At 41.1% G+C, this 16,193-nt stretch overlaps 1 protein-coding gene across 1 annotated transcript in view; it reads right to left on the bottom strand.

Moving 5' to 3' along the window:
- The window catches only part of plxna2 (plexin A2), a 165,769-nt gene that overhangs the window by 130,526 nt on the left and 19,050 nt on the right, over positions 1-16,193 (bottom strand). The window contains exons 2-3 of the mRNA XM_080898783.1: positions 10,124-11,457; positions 5,618-5,800 (exon numbers count right to left, since the gene is read on the bottom strand). Coding sequence (XP_080754909.1) covers positions 5,618-5,800; positions 10,124-11,323 — 1,383 coding nt within the window. The 5' untranslated portion in view covers positions 11,324-11,457. The remainder of the gene's footprint in view (positions 1-5,617; positions 5,801-10,123; positions 11,458-16,193) is intronic.

The raw sequence follows: 16,193 nt of genomic DNA, 5'->3' as shown, positions 1-16,193 counted from the left end.
ATTTTCCATAAAAAGAGGTTAGGTTTCATATTTCCACATAGTCACTCTGTGTTAGCGCGTTTTAAGGGATGCAGCTGACAGGATGGCTCACTTCTGTTTTCAAAATAATTTGTACCCCTGGGGGAACAGGATGGGCCTCCTTTCAGTTGTTGCCATGAGCTTCAGCTGTTGCTATGGACATCATCCTCAATGATATTTAGTGCTTCTCTCCCTCTTTTACTCTAGATGTTCATCTTTGTGTCTATTATTATTTCACCGACTCAGTTTTTCCACCTGTTCTACTTTCTTTCTCTCCTTCATTACTGCCCCAGTATCCTTGTGCATTACTATTTAGACAACATAGCCGGGCTACAGTGAAAACAAAAGTCAAGGGTTGGAAAGCAGTGAGTAAATTTGCTGAGCTAATCCATCAATTTCACATAAAAATCCATGCCAGGCAAAGCCAGGCCACACAAAGACAGGTGAGCAACCTCTTGGCTGACAGGCCAGACACCCAAGTTGCTCTGATCGTATTCTTTCTCAGAGCAACAAATCCAAGAAATAATTCACAGAGGTTCATTGCAAAATCACCCTCTCTGTTCGGGGTAACCACAGCATAGAAGGGCGAGAGTGGGGTTGGAGGGAGGATGGTCACTTGTCCACCAGGACCCTGTAGTAGCAGCTGCTTGCATTTACAAGCCTTTTAAGTCTGGAATACTTTATGCCCTGTGATCAGCTGTTCCCCTCAGTGACCCCCCCAACATCACTGTCTACACAACACACACAACCCTGCTGTTCTTCAGGCTACTGTGGGAGCCATGTGAGTAAGCTGCGCACACTCTGCTACGTTAACCAGATCTACAGGACATTTGTCCAGTTAAACACCTGAACCACCCTTTTAAGTTGCCTCTTTTAGCTACAAAACATATTATCCAAACCAATTACCCCATTATTCATCAGGGCATGACAGAAAAAAAACAACAACAAACTTTTCCATTTTTGGTTTTTGTTCGCCTAATCCAAACCAAAACACTGAAGGGTAAACTAGCCGACATTTACTAAGATAATTGCTGTTTGTAAAGTGTACAGTACAATAGCTATACAGATTATGCCAATCCTTCATGACTCAGTTACCTTTTCATAATGTAATCACAAAGCCTGTTTGGATCTTAATAGTTTTGCAGGATTTAGAATACATGGGAGCCTACCATTTGGGAATGTATCCCTATGGTCCCAGGTTCAACAACTCTGTTGAGCTTGTGAGAAAAACAGGGATAGAGGATGTTTCTTCTCATTGTCTGTGAACTGATTCCAATTAAGATGGGAATCGTGAATGCCCCTCTGCTGAACATGCTTTAACTTTCCCATTCATTTTTTGTTCTGGCTTCTTTCAACATCTAATTTTACATGTGCAGCAGTGCCCTCCATCCCCATCTATATCAAAGGCAATGCTTTCCGCAGCTCCTCTGCTCCACAATGCCATCGTTGATTCCCACCAATCCCAGTCCCCATATGGGATATGCCTCCTCCCCAGCAAAAAGTGAACCACACACAGTCAGTTTTAACTTGGATGATGCAATTCTTGGGTAATGTGTGTCCAATTGCATAGCAGATTGCCTATCTTTATAAAGTTCACCCACAGAGCCATCTTTGGTTTCTGTGTACATAAGCGTGATAACATAGATGATAGAGGCTGATGTGGATAATATGCAGTCTGGACACAATTACTTTACATCTTGCTCTAGAATTTAAATAATACATTAACTTAAGAGCAGGACTACCACCTCACTAGAAGATCTGTAATGATAGCTTTGACTGGGATAAATAATGTTTTTCCAATCGCTAAAACACATTCATAAGGGTTGGTGTACTGGGCGTCTTCTACAGCTTTCTGCTGAGGTGAACACCTACTGGCCTCCACCATCAATCACTGCCTTCAAGAACACCACCCAGAAGTCCACACCCAATTTATGGAAGTCTCACAACACATTCAACCACACAGCTTATGCATGTGTTAGTCTATGCTTGCAGTGAAATTCTCTAAGTTCATAAAGTATATGAGATGCCCATTTGTTCCCACATCTCTCAGCAAAATGCAATGACTTCACACTCTGTTAACATCACGACAGAATATTTTTTGCTGCAGCACTGTATGAGACTCCTGTGTAGTGTTATTGTTTCCTGCAGTGTGCCACACTATATATGCATTTTTCTTACTTTGGTGTCTGCTTACTCCCCCACCCTCTTAACCCCTCTTCCTCAATCAATCCCCTACAAAAGCCTGCCACAGGCAGCGATATCCACCAACATCATCCCTCATGCTTTGCCATGTTCCCGCAAAGCCAAGGAAACAGCAGCATATACGGGAGCTGATCTGCAGGGAAAGCAGGAGGGAAATGGAGGGAGGGAAGGAGGAGTGGGATTGAATGGGGAAGCACTGAGTGGAAGGATGGGGAGGGGGTATTCTTTGGGAAGGGAGCCAATCCAATTACAAGCAGTGGTGCAGCCCTGGTTTCTTTGGCGGCACAAAATTCACATTTCGACGGTCTCTTCCTCCCTCCCCTAGTACCTTCTTGCTTCTTCTTCTAAAGATGCCTATTCCTGCTACTCTGTTTCCTATTTTTTGCTCATCGTGGCTCACACTCACATCCTGTAATCGTGCATCCCTATGCACCACACCCCTCCCTTTCCCCATCTGTCTGTCTTTCTTGGATGCATGAAAGAGCTGGAGGTATAGCACTGTATCACCAGCAAAGCAACAAATCTTGTCACCCTAGCTGTGTCATGCTCAGATCTGCAGGAAGCCTCCAGCATCCTACTCCATGTAGGTGTCTCATGCAACTCTGTAGGAGCTTATCATCCCTCTGCAGAGGAAACTGTAGCTCATACTCTTTAGGTCACCCAATCCCTCTGCCCTCCCTGTCCCACGGCATGGCAGGGCAGGCTGGGAGAAGGGTGGGGTGGAGGGGATAGCCAGGGTGTTGAATAACATTCAGTGTAAACAATGCATACTTCAGACAGACTGATTATTCTTAATTACTAATTAGTCATTATACATGAAAACAGCTTTTTTTAAGCTGCTGCAAATTGCTACAGGGGAATCCCAATTCTCTGTCATTCTCCCAGCAGTCAGAGCTTGTACATTGTTGATCATTTGCGTTCATGCAAATCATCACGTTTCACTATCCAACAGCACATCTGCTTGCAAATTTCTGCACAGCAGAAGAGTGCATATATTCTCACGCGATCAAAAGCAAATTAGGTTCAATTAAAGTCCTCCAAACTTACTTTGACAGCAAGACCACACTAAAACACAACCTTTTATTTAGCAGTAAAAACCTGAGTTAACAACGCAAAATGCAATTTAAGTTTTGGGAATGTCACAGAAATATACAATTAATATTTCATTATGGCAGACATTTTGATTTCTACACTTAATATAATCTCGTGCTGAGTTCATTCACATTACTGAGAATATTTTAACAGAGTTAAACTTTTTCCACTATTTTCTCACTTCAGCCACCTCATAGTAAGAAGATTATTATAATCATAAATATTAAGACAACACATCATTTGAACTTTCTAATGTGCTCTGTTAGTGAAACCATATTCTGTGTGTCATGGGATCATTCTCTGTGGGTGACTGCTTGCTTTTTTTATATTCTGACCACTGGACCGTGGTACCTTTTGTCTAGGTGCGCTTCTCATATCCTGATTAATTCCTGCCCCACCTTAGCGTTACTGTGGTTACAGTCACGCCTCTGTATGTAGTCACACAGATGCACAGAAGGCTATTTTGCATGGATTTTGAAACAGACTAAGGACATAGCAGAGGGAAATGGGTGATTGCGAGCGGCAGGTACAGACAAGAGTGTGGAAAGAAACAGGCAAACACACACCATATGCAAGCAACAGAGTGGGGAAAACACTCCTCTGTTGCAAATAATTGAAACAGATGAAAAGGTTAAAAAAAAGTTGACATTATTTAAAGCTCAAACTGGTGGTTAAGTCAAATTAATATTCTCTACACAACAGCCTGATTAGTAAATTGATTTAATAATGGAAAAATGAAGACCAAAATAACCCACGACACTGACATTTATGTTCCACTCCTGACATTTGTGATCTTGGAATGACACTGAGACAGTCAGCCCAATGAGAGAAGTAAGGTCAATAAATCTATCAATATCCTTCAACTAGCTGTCTAATTGCAGTCTGGACACGAGACAAAGGACAACTATGATAGGCCTACCCGAAAACTCAAATTTCAACCAAAGCCATGCATACATATAGTAGGCTATATCACACAATATTACCAGACAGGTAACTACATTTTGGCGCCTGAGAATGGGGGACTGTGTATAGCAACACTTACAATTGTTTAGTGGTTAGTAGTACACTATTTATGTTTAAGTTAAAGCTGAGAGTCTGTATATTAAACCTATATGCATTACATTGGTGTAACATATACTTTTTATAAAAATATATATAGCTAATCAGCTGTTTGGGGGAATGTCAGTGTCACACAACAGTGCAAGAGCTGTTTGAAAACAATCAATAAATCATAGATGTGTCTGACTGACAATCAAACCCAGAGCGGCACTTAACAGCACTTCTCCTCTGCACTATTTATTCCAGCTAGTCAAAAGTTTAATCTCATGCCTGATTTAGACTTCTGAGCCGGTAATGTAACCTACATAAGTGGCCAACATCATTGCTGACATTTATACTAATGCATGTGACATTACACGTTAATTACCACGCAGTTGTCTCCCAGTGTTTTACATGTGGTGCCAACCAGCAGAAACAATTAAAATTTCTTTCTTCTGTTCCTGAATGTTTTTCACTTCTTTGCACATTCTCTCATGTCCATTCCAATAGTTTCCCCCATCCTCCTCTAGGAATTTGCCAACATGTGTAAATCCTTTTATTGATGCTATGATTATTATTTCTTATATTGAGATCATGATTCTTATTCTCTCACTGAAAATTCAACAACTGCAGCGAATAGTTATGAGTTGCATTGATGAGACTTGTAGACACATTTCTATGGAGATGCACCGTAAGTTACAATGTAAGGTCTCAGAGGGATTTGCCATTACGGTGTAGCTGTGGTGTAGATTTCCCAGTGAAATATAAATCCACAGTAATACCATGTTTCTTGTAGCTAGGGTGTGAAATCTATTATTATTAACTGGCCAGGAGCCCTTAACCCTCTGTAGCCTTTGTATTCTCTCACCAAGACTAGGAATTTCAGTGCATGGGCTGGCTCTTTCCCTTGGCTCTCAGTGGGCCAAAGCAGAAAGGTGCCTATTAAAATTAATGGTTCAGTGCAGGATACTTAACAGTGCAACACTAGAGCTCATTTAACAAGGAACTGGTAATGACCACTACAGTGAGCTAGCTGTTGCCATTACACCTCCCTGACACTTTGACAGCTGGGATTAAATATTAAGCAGCTATGTTTCCTTGTGACCAACATCCATCTACACAGAAATAGGACCACTTCACAGTGTCAGTCCCCTCTGGACTATTGAGCAGTATAACTCCCTATGTATCACAGTAATAACACAAGCAGAGAACTTATACATGAGACCTTTAACTGCTGGATGAGAAGAGGAAGGGAGTTGGTACTCACCTTCTTCAGGCGTCCACTCTTGGTACCCACAAAAGCTACACAGTAGCCATTGTAGACATAAGAGGTCACAGAAGTCATACGGTCCCGAGTCTCAGTGTAGAGAGTGTGGCCAGTCACTAGTTGAGAGCCGCCAAGTGGCTGGTTGATGTCCAGACCACAGAAGGAGTCATCAATGGGCACGGGCTAAAGACAGAAGAAAAAAAGGTTATGAATTACAAATTAATAACAAGAATGTTTAAAAAATGGTGATCATGATTATCAGGGTAATATGTGACATTAAGCAAAGAATTCCTTAAAATTAAACATACTGTAAGTGCCTTGAGGCAACTATTGTTGTGATTTGGCCCTATATAAATAAAATGTAATTAAAGTGAATTGAATTGTAGGAATAGGAAGTGAAAAAAAATACACCAGAGAAAGACAGACTTACAGGATGAGGCAACAGCAGTAAAGAGAGGCTGAGATACAGAGCATTATAAAACAAGACAGCTCAGTAAGGACCAAAGATGAAGGTGACAGACTGAAACACGAGGGTGATGGCCAAAGTTGTGGAAATAGTGGCAGTGTTAGAGAGTGTTTGAGATGGGCAGATGAGAGAGGTGAGCCTGAGGGAAAGAGGAAGGTCAGAGTGAGGAGGAATTGCTCACGTGAGTCTCTTAGCCAGACAAACGTTTTTCTTTCGGGCACACCAGAAAGAATATGTATCAGCTCCACCCGACTGAGCTCCACCTTGCTCTCACTGTGGCTCATTACCCTGGCCTATCACAACATCACAGCAGAAATACACATATTGCACGATAACAGTGGGCATTAGCGAGCACAATGCGTGATAACTATGCAACATAGAAATGTGCATGTAACCAAAGAAGCACTAATAACATTTACTTATTCACTAGAAAACAACTGCTATAGTGAATTCTCAGTGAATTTAAATTCAGCTCTTAAGGAAAATTTGGGCCTTAAGACAGCTGCTTAGAATGAAAACTTCTTGTTCTTTCAAGATATGAAAATACAGGCAATGAGGAGGAGGTGAATAAGAAGTAAGACAGTGATCTGTCTGGTGTTGAATCAGGTCAGCTGACAGTCACCAAGTATCATTGGCCTCAATGTGCCATGCAGGCTAAAGTGAAATGGCCAGGCAAGCATTACATGTGTATATCCCATAGTCCCTTGCTCACAAACTCTATCTTATTCAAATTCTAAATATATATCCCCTTTTTACAGCCCCTACTCATTAGTTTTCTTACTCTCACATTTCTCATCCGTCTCCTTTCTATCCCTGCTTCTGTCTTTTTCACTGTCAGAATGGTCTAAGCAGACTGTGTTGAGAATGTGTGGAAGGCAGCTCTGTCTCTCACACAGTGGCTGTACAACCTTTCTACATATATTTTCATGAACAGAGCAATAACGCTGAAGGGGAATAATCGCCTCCGCTTGTATCCTCACGCCCCTCACTTTGTGGCATTTCCTTTTATTCCCTTTGCCCAAAATAGCACAGAGTGCTATGGAGTACTACTGCGGTATTTAAAAAGAAAAAAAACAATCTGGTGAGTTAACATTTTCATGTCTCATGTGGTGATAACATCAAATGTACTGTATGCAATTGTTCTAGGCTTCTCTTAAACACAAGTTGATGACACAGACGGTATGAATCAGATGGGAAAGCTAGCAGCTATCTTGAGGAACAGCCGTGAGTTCCAGACATCGGCTTATCAATATATACTCCCTGAAAATCATGCAGCTATTCCACATATGGTCTGTTGGGCTCCTAACCATTTGGTTCTGATTATATCTAGATTGTTCAGATGATGTATGCTTAGTAGACTTGGCAGACAGCTCAAATCCCCCTGGAGTCCATGTGGTTGAGCTTTCTTGTTCACCTTCTTGCAGATTTTTTTGTTTCATTGTGTTTTTACTGCTGACTTACAACAAATCTCACGAGTAGTGCAGAAATGTAGTTTTCTATACCACTGTTTCAAGAGACAAATTATATGAGACCTAAATTAAACATATGCGATTAATCCTTATTGAACATCTCACAACATGAAATCATATTAATTTTCTGCTGAGAAAATAGCTGCTACCCTGTTTAGATGTGACAGGATATGTGCTCTCAGAGATTTTTCCTCTCAGAGTATATCAAATTTATCAACTCCAGTCCCACTTCGCTTTCACAAGTGGTTAATTTGTTCTAAGGGCATGAGCAAAAAAAGCAAGACTGGAGGATAGTGTGACACATGGACACACAAACACACACACACACACACACACAGTGTGATACAGAAAGAATCCCATCATGGCTCTACTCCATGGGATTGACTACAGAGATGGTGTGAATCTCCAGATGGCAGAAGGCTGAATGGCTGGGTGATAAATCTTTGATTGGCTGCTGTATCTGAATCCCCTGGCTCAGCCTCAGTTCCATTCCCAGCCTCGGCCTGCATGTAACTGAACACAGTAAAATGTCTGCAAGAATGAGAGCTGGGGGTATAATTAAAGTTCTCTGCTTTGAGCTTGCTGGCTACCTGCTGTTTACAACAGACCAGACGAGAGGTACTGAAGCTGCATGTGTAATTTACTCAGAAACCAAGAAAGGTACAGTTAACAGTTAGCTAAAATACACTTGGGTTGGTCTAACCTTGAAGAACCTCACATTGTGATGGATGTCAAACACTAAAAAATACCACACAGAGTCACATAGGAACATACTTAAGAAAAAAAAGAAAGAAAGATGTGAAGCATACAGTATGTGTACTTGAAAGTAGTCACACTACTTAAGTTGAGGATTTAACATCAAGCACACAATGTCAGCATGTTTGACATATCTGGGTGTTAAATGTATTTGGGACAGGTTATATGAGTTCCACATGCACTGACATCTGTCTTTATAATCCACATTGTACTATGGATTTAGTAGCCAGTCTTGGTCTTAAGGACTGCGTTTTATATGTGACTGCGGCTAAATATACAATGCTTGGTGCAGTGTAATGCATTACTGGAAATAAATGCCTAAAGAATGAAGTGGGGGTGCAGCTTTGCAGATAAAAACTAGCAACTATAAACATGCACATACATGATTGGGCAATCTTCTGGGAAACTAGAAAAATATTCCAAATGGAGCTCCAACAGTTTAAAAGGCTCCCAGTGTCATCAGTTTATACCACTATTTCCCCTTCTTCTGCCAACTCTGCATCTTACAACATCTTATTCCGCCTTCTCAGCAGAGCTAATAAAGTCCAACAGCTAGCTTGAGATAATGTTTCCCTCCTCCTGACAATCACCTCTGACATTGTGCTAATGGGGAATTTACTGATTTTAATAGCAGTGGTCAACTGAGTTCCCCGGGGGGGGTTAGCAACAAAAGAAGCTGATCAGTGCGGTTCTCATCATAGTGAAGGATAGGGATATCATTAAACCCCACACTTCACATACTGCTTGTACACCCAGTATTAAAAGTGTCTCCTATGCACACACAGATATACAGCACACATGCACACTTAGCCAGTCATAAATTCTTAATATTCTTAAAGTCCTATTTGCAATTAAAGAATGAAAGCACAGAGGACTGTGGCCTCCTGGGAACGAGCGAAACCTTAATTGTACGTGACAACATGTAACGGATACATGGCCTTGTATTATAGCATAATTGGGGATTTCAGAAGGAATAGTCTGCTGTGTGATCTACATTATGCCAACATCAGAAGCAGAGTAACTTGAGCGACACCCCCCACCACACACACACACACTTTATTTTTCTAGAAGGGGAGTGTGTTTACTTGTGTTGTGCTCGAGGAGAATGTTATCACTTTGATGGTTGCCAAGAAAAATAAATCCTCTCTAATTTATGAATATCTCTTATTGAAATGTACTTGAAAGTGGATATTTTCTGATATCAAAGCTACAAAACAATTTGAAATAATTGAGTGCAGTAGAAGAGTCATTTGTAAAATAGTATGCAATACTAGGCATTCAAAAGCATTTCTGGGTGATTGCCTTTAAAAATATATATATAAATAAATAAACCAGCATACGCTTGCACAACTTGCTGTGTTTTTCTGGTTCACTGAGAGGACTTAGTAATTCCCTTCACTGTTTACCAGCATATTTCAGAAAGAATCTAAATGTAGAAGTTGCTCAATTTATAAAAATTTCAGACCTTATTATATAAATGAATAGCTCTTTTTTGGTTTTCAGCTACTTGAAGCTCAAAGAATTTAAAAGGAAAAAAAAGTATAAATTGATTCATCTAAACACGAATGTGCAAAACAGAAATGTGCAAGTAATTATTCGCCAATTTATCAGTGTCCTTACATTATTTCCTATACTATCCCAATAATATTTCCCAATGACAAGCGTTTCAAGTTTTTCAAATCCTCTTTCACATTGTTACCATATGGAAGAGGGTTATTTCAATTGTTCTCCCTTTCACACTCTGGATGATCTGGAGATCTGTGGATGGGTGCATGTAAAGCATGAAGTGTTTGTCATCCATTTAGTATAACTCACCGCTTTGGTGCACTGCACATCCTTCCCAAGCAGCCAATTAAGTTCCAGGTTTCCTTCTCCCTGGTAGCAGGACTGCAGGCGCTCCTTAATTCGTGCATTGATGTCACGAATGGTGAAGACGCAGAGCGCTGAGTCATCTGGTGGGCGATGGAACTGCTTCTGGCCCTTAGAGAAGATGGTGAAGAGCACATCATCGTGGGCACTGATATTGAGTGATGCAGCGAGAACACGTCCTGGCTTGCCAAGGTAGGCAGCCTGCAGTAGCCGGTACTCAACACCGCTCTTCACACAGCCAATAGGCAGGGAAACATAGGAGTGGAACTTGGGGTCATCTTTGCAGAGGCGAACAATGCGAGAAGTGTAGAACAGGTCACTGCCGGATCCGCTTGACGACATGCTGTTTTCTGGTGTCTCGGGCTGAACAGTCAGGAAGTAAACAAAGCTGCCGCTGGCAAAGCCGTAAACATAGTAGATGTCAAAGTGAGAGACCAGTGCCAGTGTGTCTGATGGTATCTTTATGAGGGAGGACACAAAATCTGTGTGCAATTCATAGTCAAGCATAGCAGAGGATTCTGGGTCACGGGGCAACTTTCGACTGGAGATTGTAGGAAAGTAGTCCTGTTTGCCATCTACCGCCGTGCCAATAAACAGGGTCCCATCCTGGCCCTGCGAAGGCACAATGACCCCATACATAGTCCCAGTCTGGTTTACACTAGAGAGGTAGTGTTCTTTCTTGTGGGAAGGCTCCACTAAGATAAAGAGGTCATCCAATCTGAGGAGTTTACAAACTCCCTGGTACAGGCTGCCACAGGCCAGCAACCGGTTTTGGGAATAATCAATTAAGAGAAGCTTGTTGACATTGTTGGTTGAGACAAGGGGCTCAGAACAAGGCTGGACAATCAGAGGAGGGTAGCACGCCTTGTTGTCATCCTCTGGGCCTGTGTCATGGGAGACTAGAAGAGTCAGGTTGCCTGAGAGCTTGTACACACGGTTGACTGCTCCAATATACAAAGCGCCTGTGGTTTGGTGAACTGTCAGGTGGTTGAATACCCAGTCCCGACGTTCAGGGTGGAAACTAGTAAAAGTCTGCCCATTGGATAAAGCAGGTATTACTATGAGCCAGAAGCCTAGTAGAGCAGCCATTGGTCCCACTTTAGGGTTAAGTGATAAAGTTCTGCGAAATGCTTGCTGGCCCTCCATGTTTAACAGGCCTGGAAGGAAATCGCTAAGGGAGTTGAGAGAATGGATGTAATGAATACGTGGAGGAGACCTTTGCCTTTGTGTTGCTGAAGGCTATCTTGCAGGTCAAACTTCACAAGGTTTTTCACATGTTTCTGTAAAAGAAAACAAGAAACAAAGAGAAAAGTTGTAAATTGTCACAGCTGAGTTACATGTCACACGAAGAAGATGCATTTAAGAGTGTTTCAAAGTGAAAAGGAATAAGAGGCTCAAATTTAATAAAGCAATGAGCTGTGGAGAATAGACAATTGGTGGAAACCATTATGGTGCACATTCCAAAGGACAGGGCAGGTTACAGCAACGGAAATTAGCCTGACCTGACTCATGCTAGCGCTGCTGCTGTCACCACACACTGAGTAAGAGGTTTCCAAGAACAGAAAAAAGGCCAAAACAGGCATTGCTCGCTAAAAGCAAGGTCACTGTGTTGTGAGACTGACTGTCTTTTTCTTCCAAAACAATGTGACACTTCAGTGAAGCTAACCTTTTACACATGTATTATATTCACTTATTTTATTAGAAAGGGTTTAGAATATTGTCATAATTAGAATCTGTATTTCTGAGTTATTGTCCATAACCCTTTATGAGGATTTTAGTAGCTGAAACTTTGGCCATGGCAGATCTAGGCAGTTTATCTTTAAATCAAAGTGAATAATTGTGTCCAATTTGGACAAAATTCCAAATACCTTTCCAAAGATATTCCATTCACAAATGGGATGGGCATAACATCACAGTGGCCTTGACTACTGACCACCAAGATCTAATCAGTTCATCCCTGAGTGCAAGTGAATATTTGGGGCAGATTTAAGGAATATTTCATTCAGAAAATACATTAATCTGTAGCGACCTAATGTTTGATCTTTGACCATCAACGTCTAATGACGCCATCTCGATGATAGGGCTTACCTACAAAGGAAAACCTAAAACACATCTTCAATATTAGAGATCATGCCATACCAGAAACATTAGCACACAGCTTAACGTTGTGTGCTTCGTTATCCTTAAAACATCATTCTCTTCTTTTTATTATTATACTGACCCCATCCTCACGATTTCTTTAAACACATCCCCTATCAGTTGCCCATTTTGATATACTATATTAGTCAAAATGTATCACGCTACAATTAATGCAACCATGCTCTGCCTGGGCTGTAAAGATCTCTCTCCATGTGCTATAAAACCAAGCAGTCTGTCCCCAGGAGTTAATTATCTCATCCATTGGAAAAGACGGCCTGGATCTCATTACTGAAACAAACTGAGAACAAATTGGAAGCCACTTGCACACACCCCTACTCTTGCTCTTTAAGGGGCTCATTTTTATAGACTCTGAATCTATTAATTATTCTTTTATACAATTTATTTATTTATTCATTGTTTATAAATCAAGTTCCTCTAATACTGGTGTGCTCAGATCACAACTGATTAATTTAAAGGTGATTTTTGTGCTGCCTATAATTAATCCCTCCACTGTAATAGATATATACAAAACATCCTCATGCAAAGATTAACTAATAGAACATCTGATGTATGTATGAGTGTGTCTCATTCCCCAAGTATTATCGGTGTACTCTATCAGAACCAAGTAGTGTGAGGGGCTAACAAGTGGAGAGAATGGCAGTGCATCCTAAAATCAAGTACGATTAGGCGTAGCGATCCAACAAGGGTAATTACTATGGCGCTGGAGGTGGTAAGCTGGGGAGTGACATGGGGACGCCGGGGGCTTGAATGTGTCAGAGACGGCCCTACGTCGTTTGTCACGCTCCAGATTTGCATTTCCAGCAGCGAGGGCACAGAGAATCAAGGGTGAAAAGATGTGGCCTGAATAATCAGTAACTGCACCTTGAATTAACAAGCGACTGAAAAGGGGAGGGAACATTGTATGGGAAGATACTGAATAGCCAGCTTACATTGTGACGTGTTCAAGGCAGGTTTGATTTGCAGCAGTAATTTAGGGGTCCCTTTGAGCCGTGTCAGCCCTTTCATAGACCTCAATCCAAATCCGTTAATGGCCATCTTAGGGTCCCTCCCTACTCCTTGTGATCGAGTATACTACACAGCACCATCTTAAATATAACCCTAAGGAAGCATATTGATCTATGTGTCCAGAAACACAGGTCCTAAAGCCCAGTCAACCTGTTCTTGGTGTGTGTGCACAGGCAGAGGCGTGGGAGGTGCGCTGTCCCAAAAGCACTTTATTAGCATGGTCATAAAAGTGCCAGTGACTCTAAAAAACAGCAAGGGTCAGACCCCCACCCTCACTTTCAGTTGCCTGCATGCTGCCATGCTCCTTTGTTTGAGTTTGTACATGGTAGATTTGCAAAGTGGATCCCTTTGGTGGCATAATCAGTTTCCTGCTGAGCTAGCTTTTCGCTCAAGCCCCAAAGCCTTTTGCCCTTTAGATCTTACGCTCCACCTCCACGCTTTAATCGTATGTATATACAATGTTTTAAGGCCATCCATCTTTTCTCCTTCTACTTTTTATTTTTCCTACGTTTCCTCAGTTGTCAGGAGTAAAATTATGCATCAGTCTCTTATGTTGTGGCAACAGCTGCCCATGCAAAGAAAAAGAGTGACTGAATGGTGTAAATAAAAACCTCCACAAAAAGGTTATCCCCTCATATTGCTTTCAATAACACAGGGAATGAAGTCTTTGTTCAAGCTGATTGCATGACCACCTCTTTGTTGCACTTGACATAGCACTCCACAGTAGTATGCAGCTGAAGACTTTAAAAGAATACGAACAAAACTCGATCCCCCAGCGTGCTCTTTAGTTCAAAGCCATATCTTTCTTTTGTTTGTGAGAAGTCAGAATTAAGTAAAAGAAAATTAACATATAAATGCAACCAGAAATTATTCATACTTAAACATAGTTAACTAGTGACCTGGAAAAAGAAGAGGGCATGACTATGTTGACATTGAATTACAGGTAAACTAGAATATAGGCACATTTGCAGCTAGTAGTTCTGAATAAAAATTCAGACTTTCACTACATGAGATTTTTGCCATTAATGCTGAGGCACGGATGACAATCGACTTTTTATTTGTCTTTTAAACATAGGGTGAGCGGATGAACCAAAAAAGTCTTGTTCCTGAAATAAATTCAGTGTGCAGATGTTTCACAATTGTGGCCGTGGCACAGAAAGAATGATAGACTGCCATGATGACAAAACTGTCAGCGTCAAATAAGAATATAAAATGGAAAAAAATTATATAACAAAACAAAATTCTTTATGGTCATTCTCAGTAGATTTCCATTTTAAGACTCACACTCATATGACAGTCTCTTTGGCAGACGTAGAAGGCAAAGAAAGAAAATCTTCATGTCAAGAGAGACGGAAGAGAACTCACGTTCCCGCACAAACGCAAGCTGTGATCATGGCTTGGAGAAAAGACAGTTTTTGCAAAACTTCCCATTCATAATGAATAGTCAGGCACACAAAACACTGTGTTGGCACACTCAGCCAGGCTGCTTCAGAGTGCTTGTTAAACAAACTGGTCCCACTGGCTGCATGTGCACTGTCACTGTGACTGGTTGTGGGTCTCTTGCTGAAATGCTGGTGATTTCCCCAGCCACTGGGCATGATGCTGTGACAATGCCAACTGTGGCCAAAAGAGCTGGATTGTAGCACTTTAAAAAGATGCAAAAGAGCGACATTAGGTACAGGACAAGGATAAAGGAGTGGCGAAATGCAAAACGAGAGCTAAGTAAACCCTCAATGATGGTTGGGAAGAAACAGCCTGAGGGTAGTCCAGCAACTAGCAAAATGGCACAGGAGAGAAGGAATTTGTCTTTGAAGCAGGAGCAGCCCTAAAGCTCCATCACCCTCAAATAGGCAGCAGGTCTTCTGCTTTTGTGCTTTCCCCCAGTTTATTCTCTCTACATCCTAAGCTTCTTAACACTCTAGCCAAATTTGCTTCATCTGTTAAATTCATATTTACAGCAATTGTACTGCAGAAGATAAAGAATGTAAACCAAATCCATTTATGGTGCTGAATCCATTGTTGTTGAATTTAAAAAAAAAGAAAAAAAAAAGGAAATGGGAGATTGTAATTTCATGCCTTGGATTAATGTGTTATTCCCTCAACGATTAATGTAAAGCATGAAATTTGAAAGCTTAAGTGAAAGTGATATGCTTCGAATCAAAGAGACAATTTGGAACAAACCTTCCTCAACTTTCTAGTTAGGAAAAGTACAGTTAAGGGTTTAAAAATATGTTGGATTTTTTTATTCATTTCCTGGTAAACTTTTCAGTGGATGTGGCAATTTGGACAGTAAAAATAAAAAGTTTTATATTCCCCAAAGGGAGATCTCCTTCTATAGGAACCGATAAAAAGTATTAGCAGTAGAGGTTTGTCTATTAGTCTTCTCTCTTTTCTGCTATCAGGAAAAGAAATAATGAGAGGCCTCGTTAGTATCTTATGTTGTTGAGCTGGAGTTATATTCATACATTCTTCTGTGACAATAGGAAATGAATTTCTCTGTTCCAGTGCCATTACGATCTGTCAGCTTCCAGGAAAACTATTCTCCAGTCATCCATCCTTCCAGCCACTGCAAGGAAACATAGCATTTTCTCCTGCTACGACCCAATAGCAACAGAAAGGGAAAACACCCTCAGAAACCACAAGCCCTCCAGTAACTATCATTTAATTCTGTCTGGTTTCCTGTGCTGTGATGTTGGACGTGGTTGGTTATTCCCAATATTTTCTTGTGTAACGATTCAAAATTCCACCATAAAGATAAACCCTAATAACCAGGAGGAAATTACTGTCATTAAAGCCTTCCTCATAACATAAAAAATAGTCCAGAGCTGCTAAATTAAAACCATCACTGTGT

This window comes from Rhamphochromis sp. 'chilingali' (genome assembly GCF_963969265.1).
Source record: "Rhamphochromis sp. 'chilingali' genome assembly, chromosome: 12".
Taxonomy (NCBI): domain Eukaryota; kingdom Metazoa; phylum Chordata; class Actinopteri; order Cichliformes; family Cichlidae; genus Rhamphochromis; species Rhamphochromis sp. 'chilingali'.
Note: the sequence above shows the minus strand (reverse complement) of the source record. Positions and strands in the feature narration are given on the sequence as shown.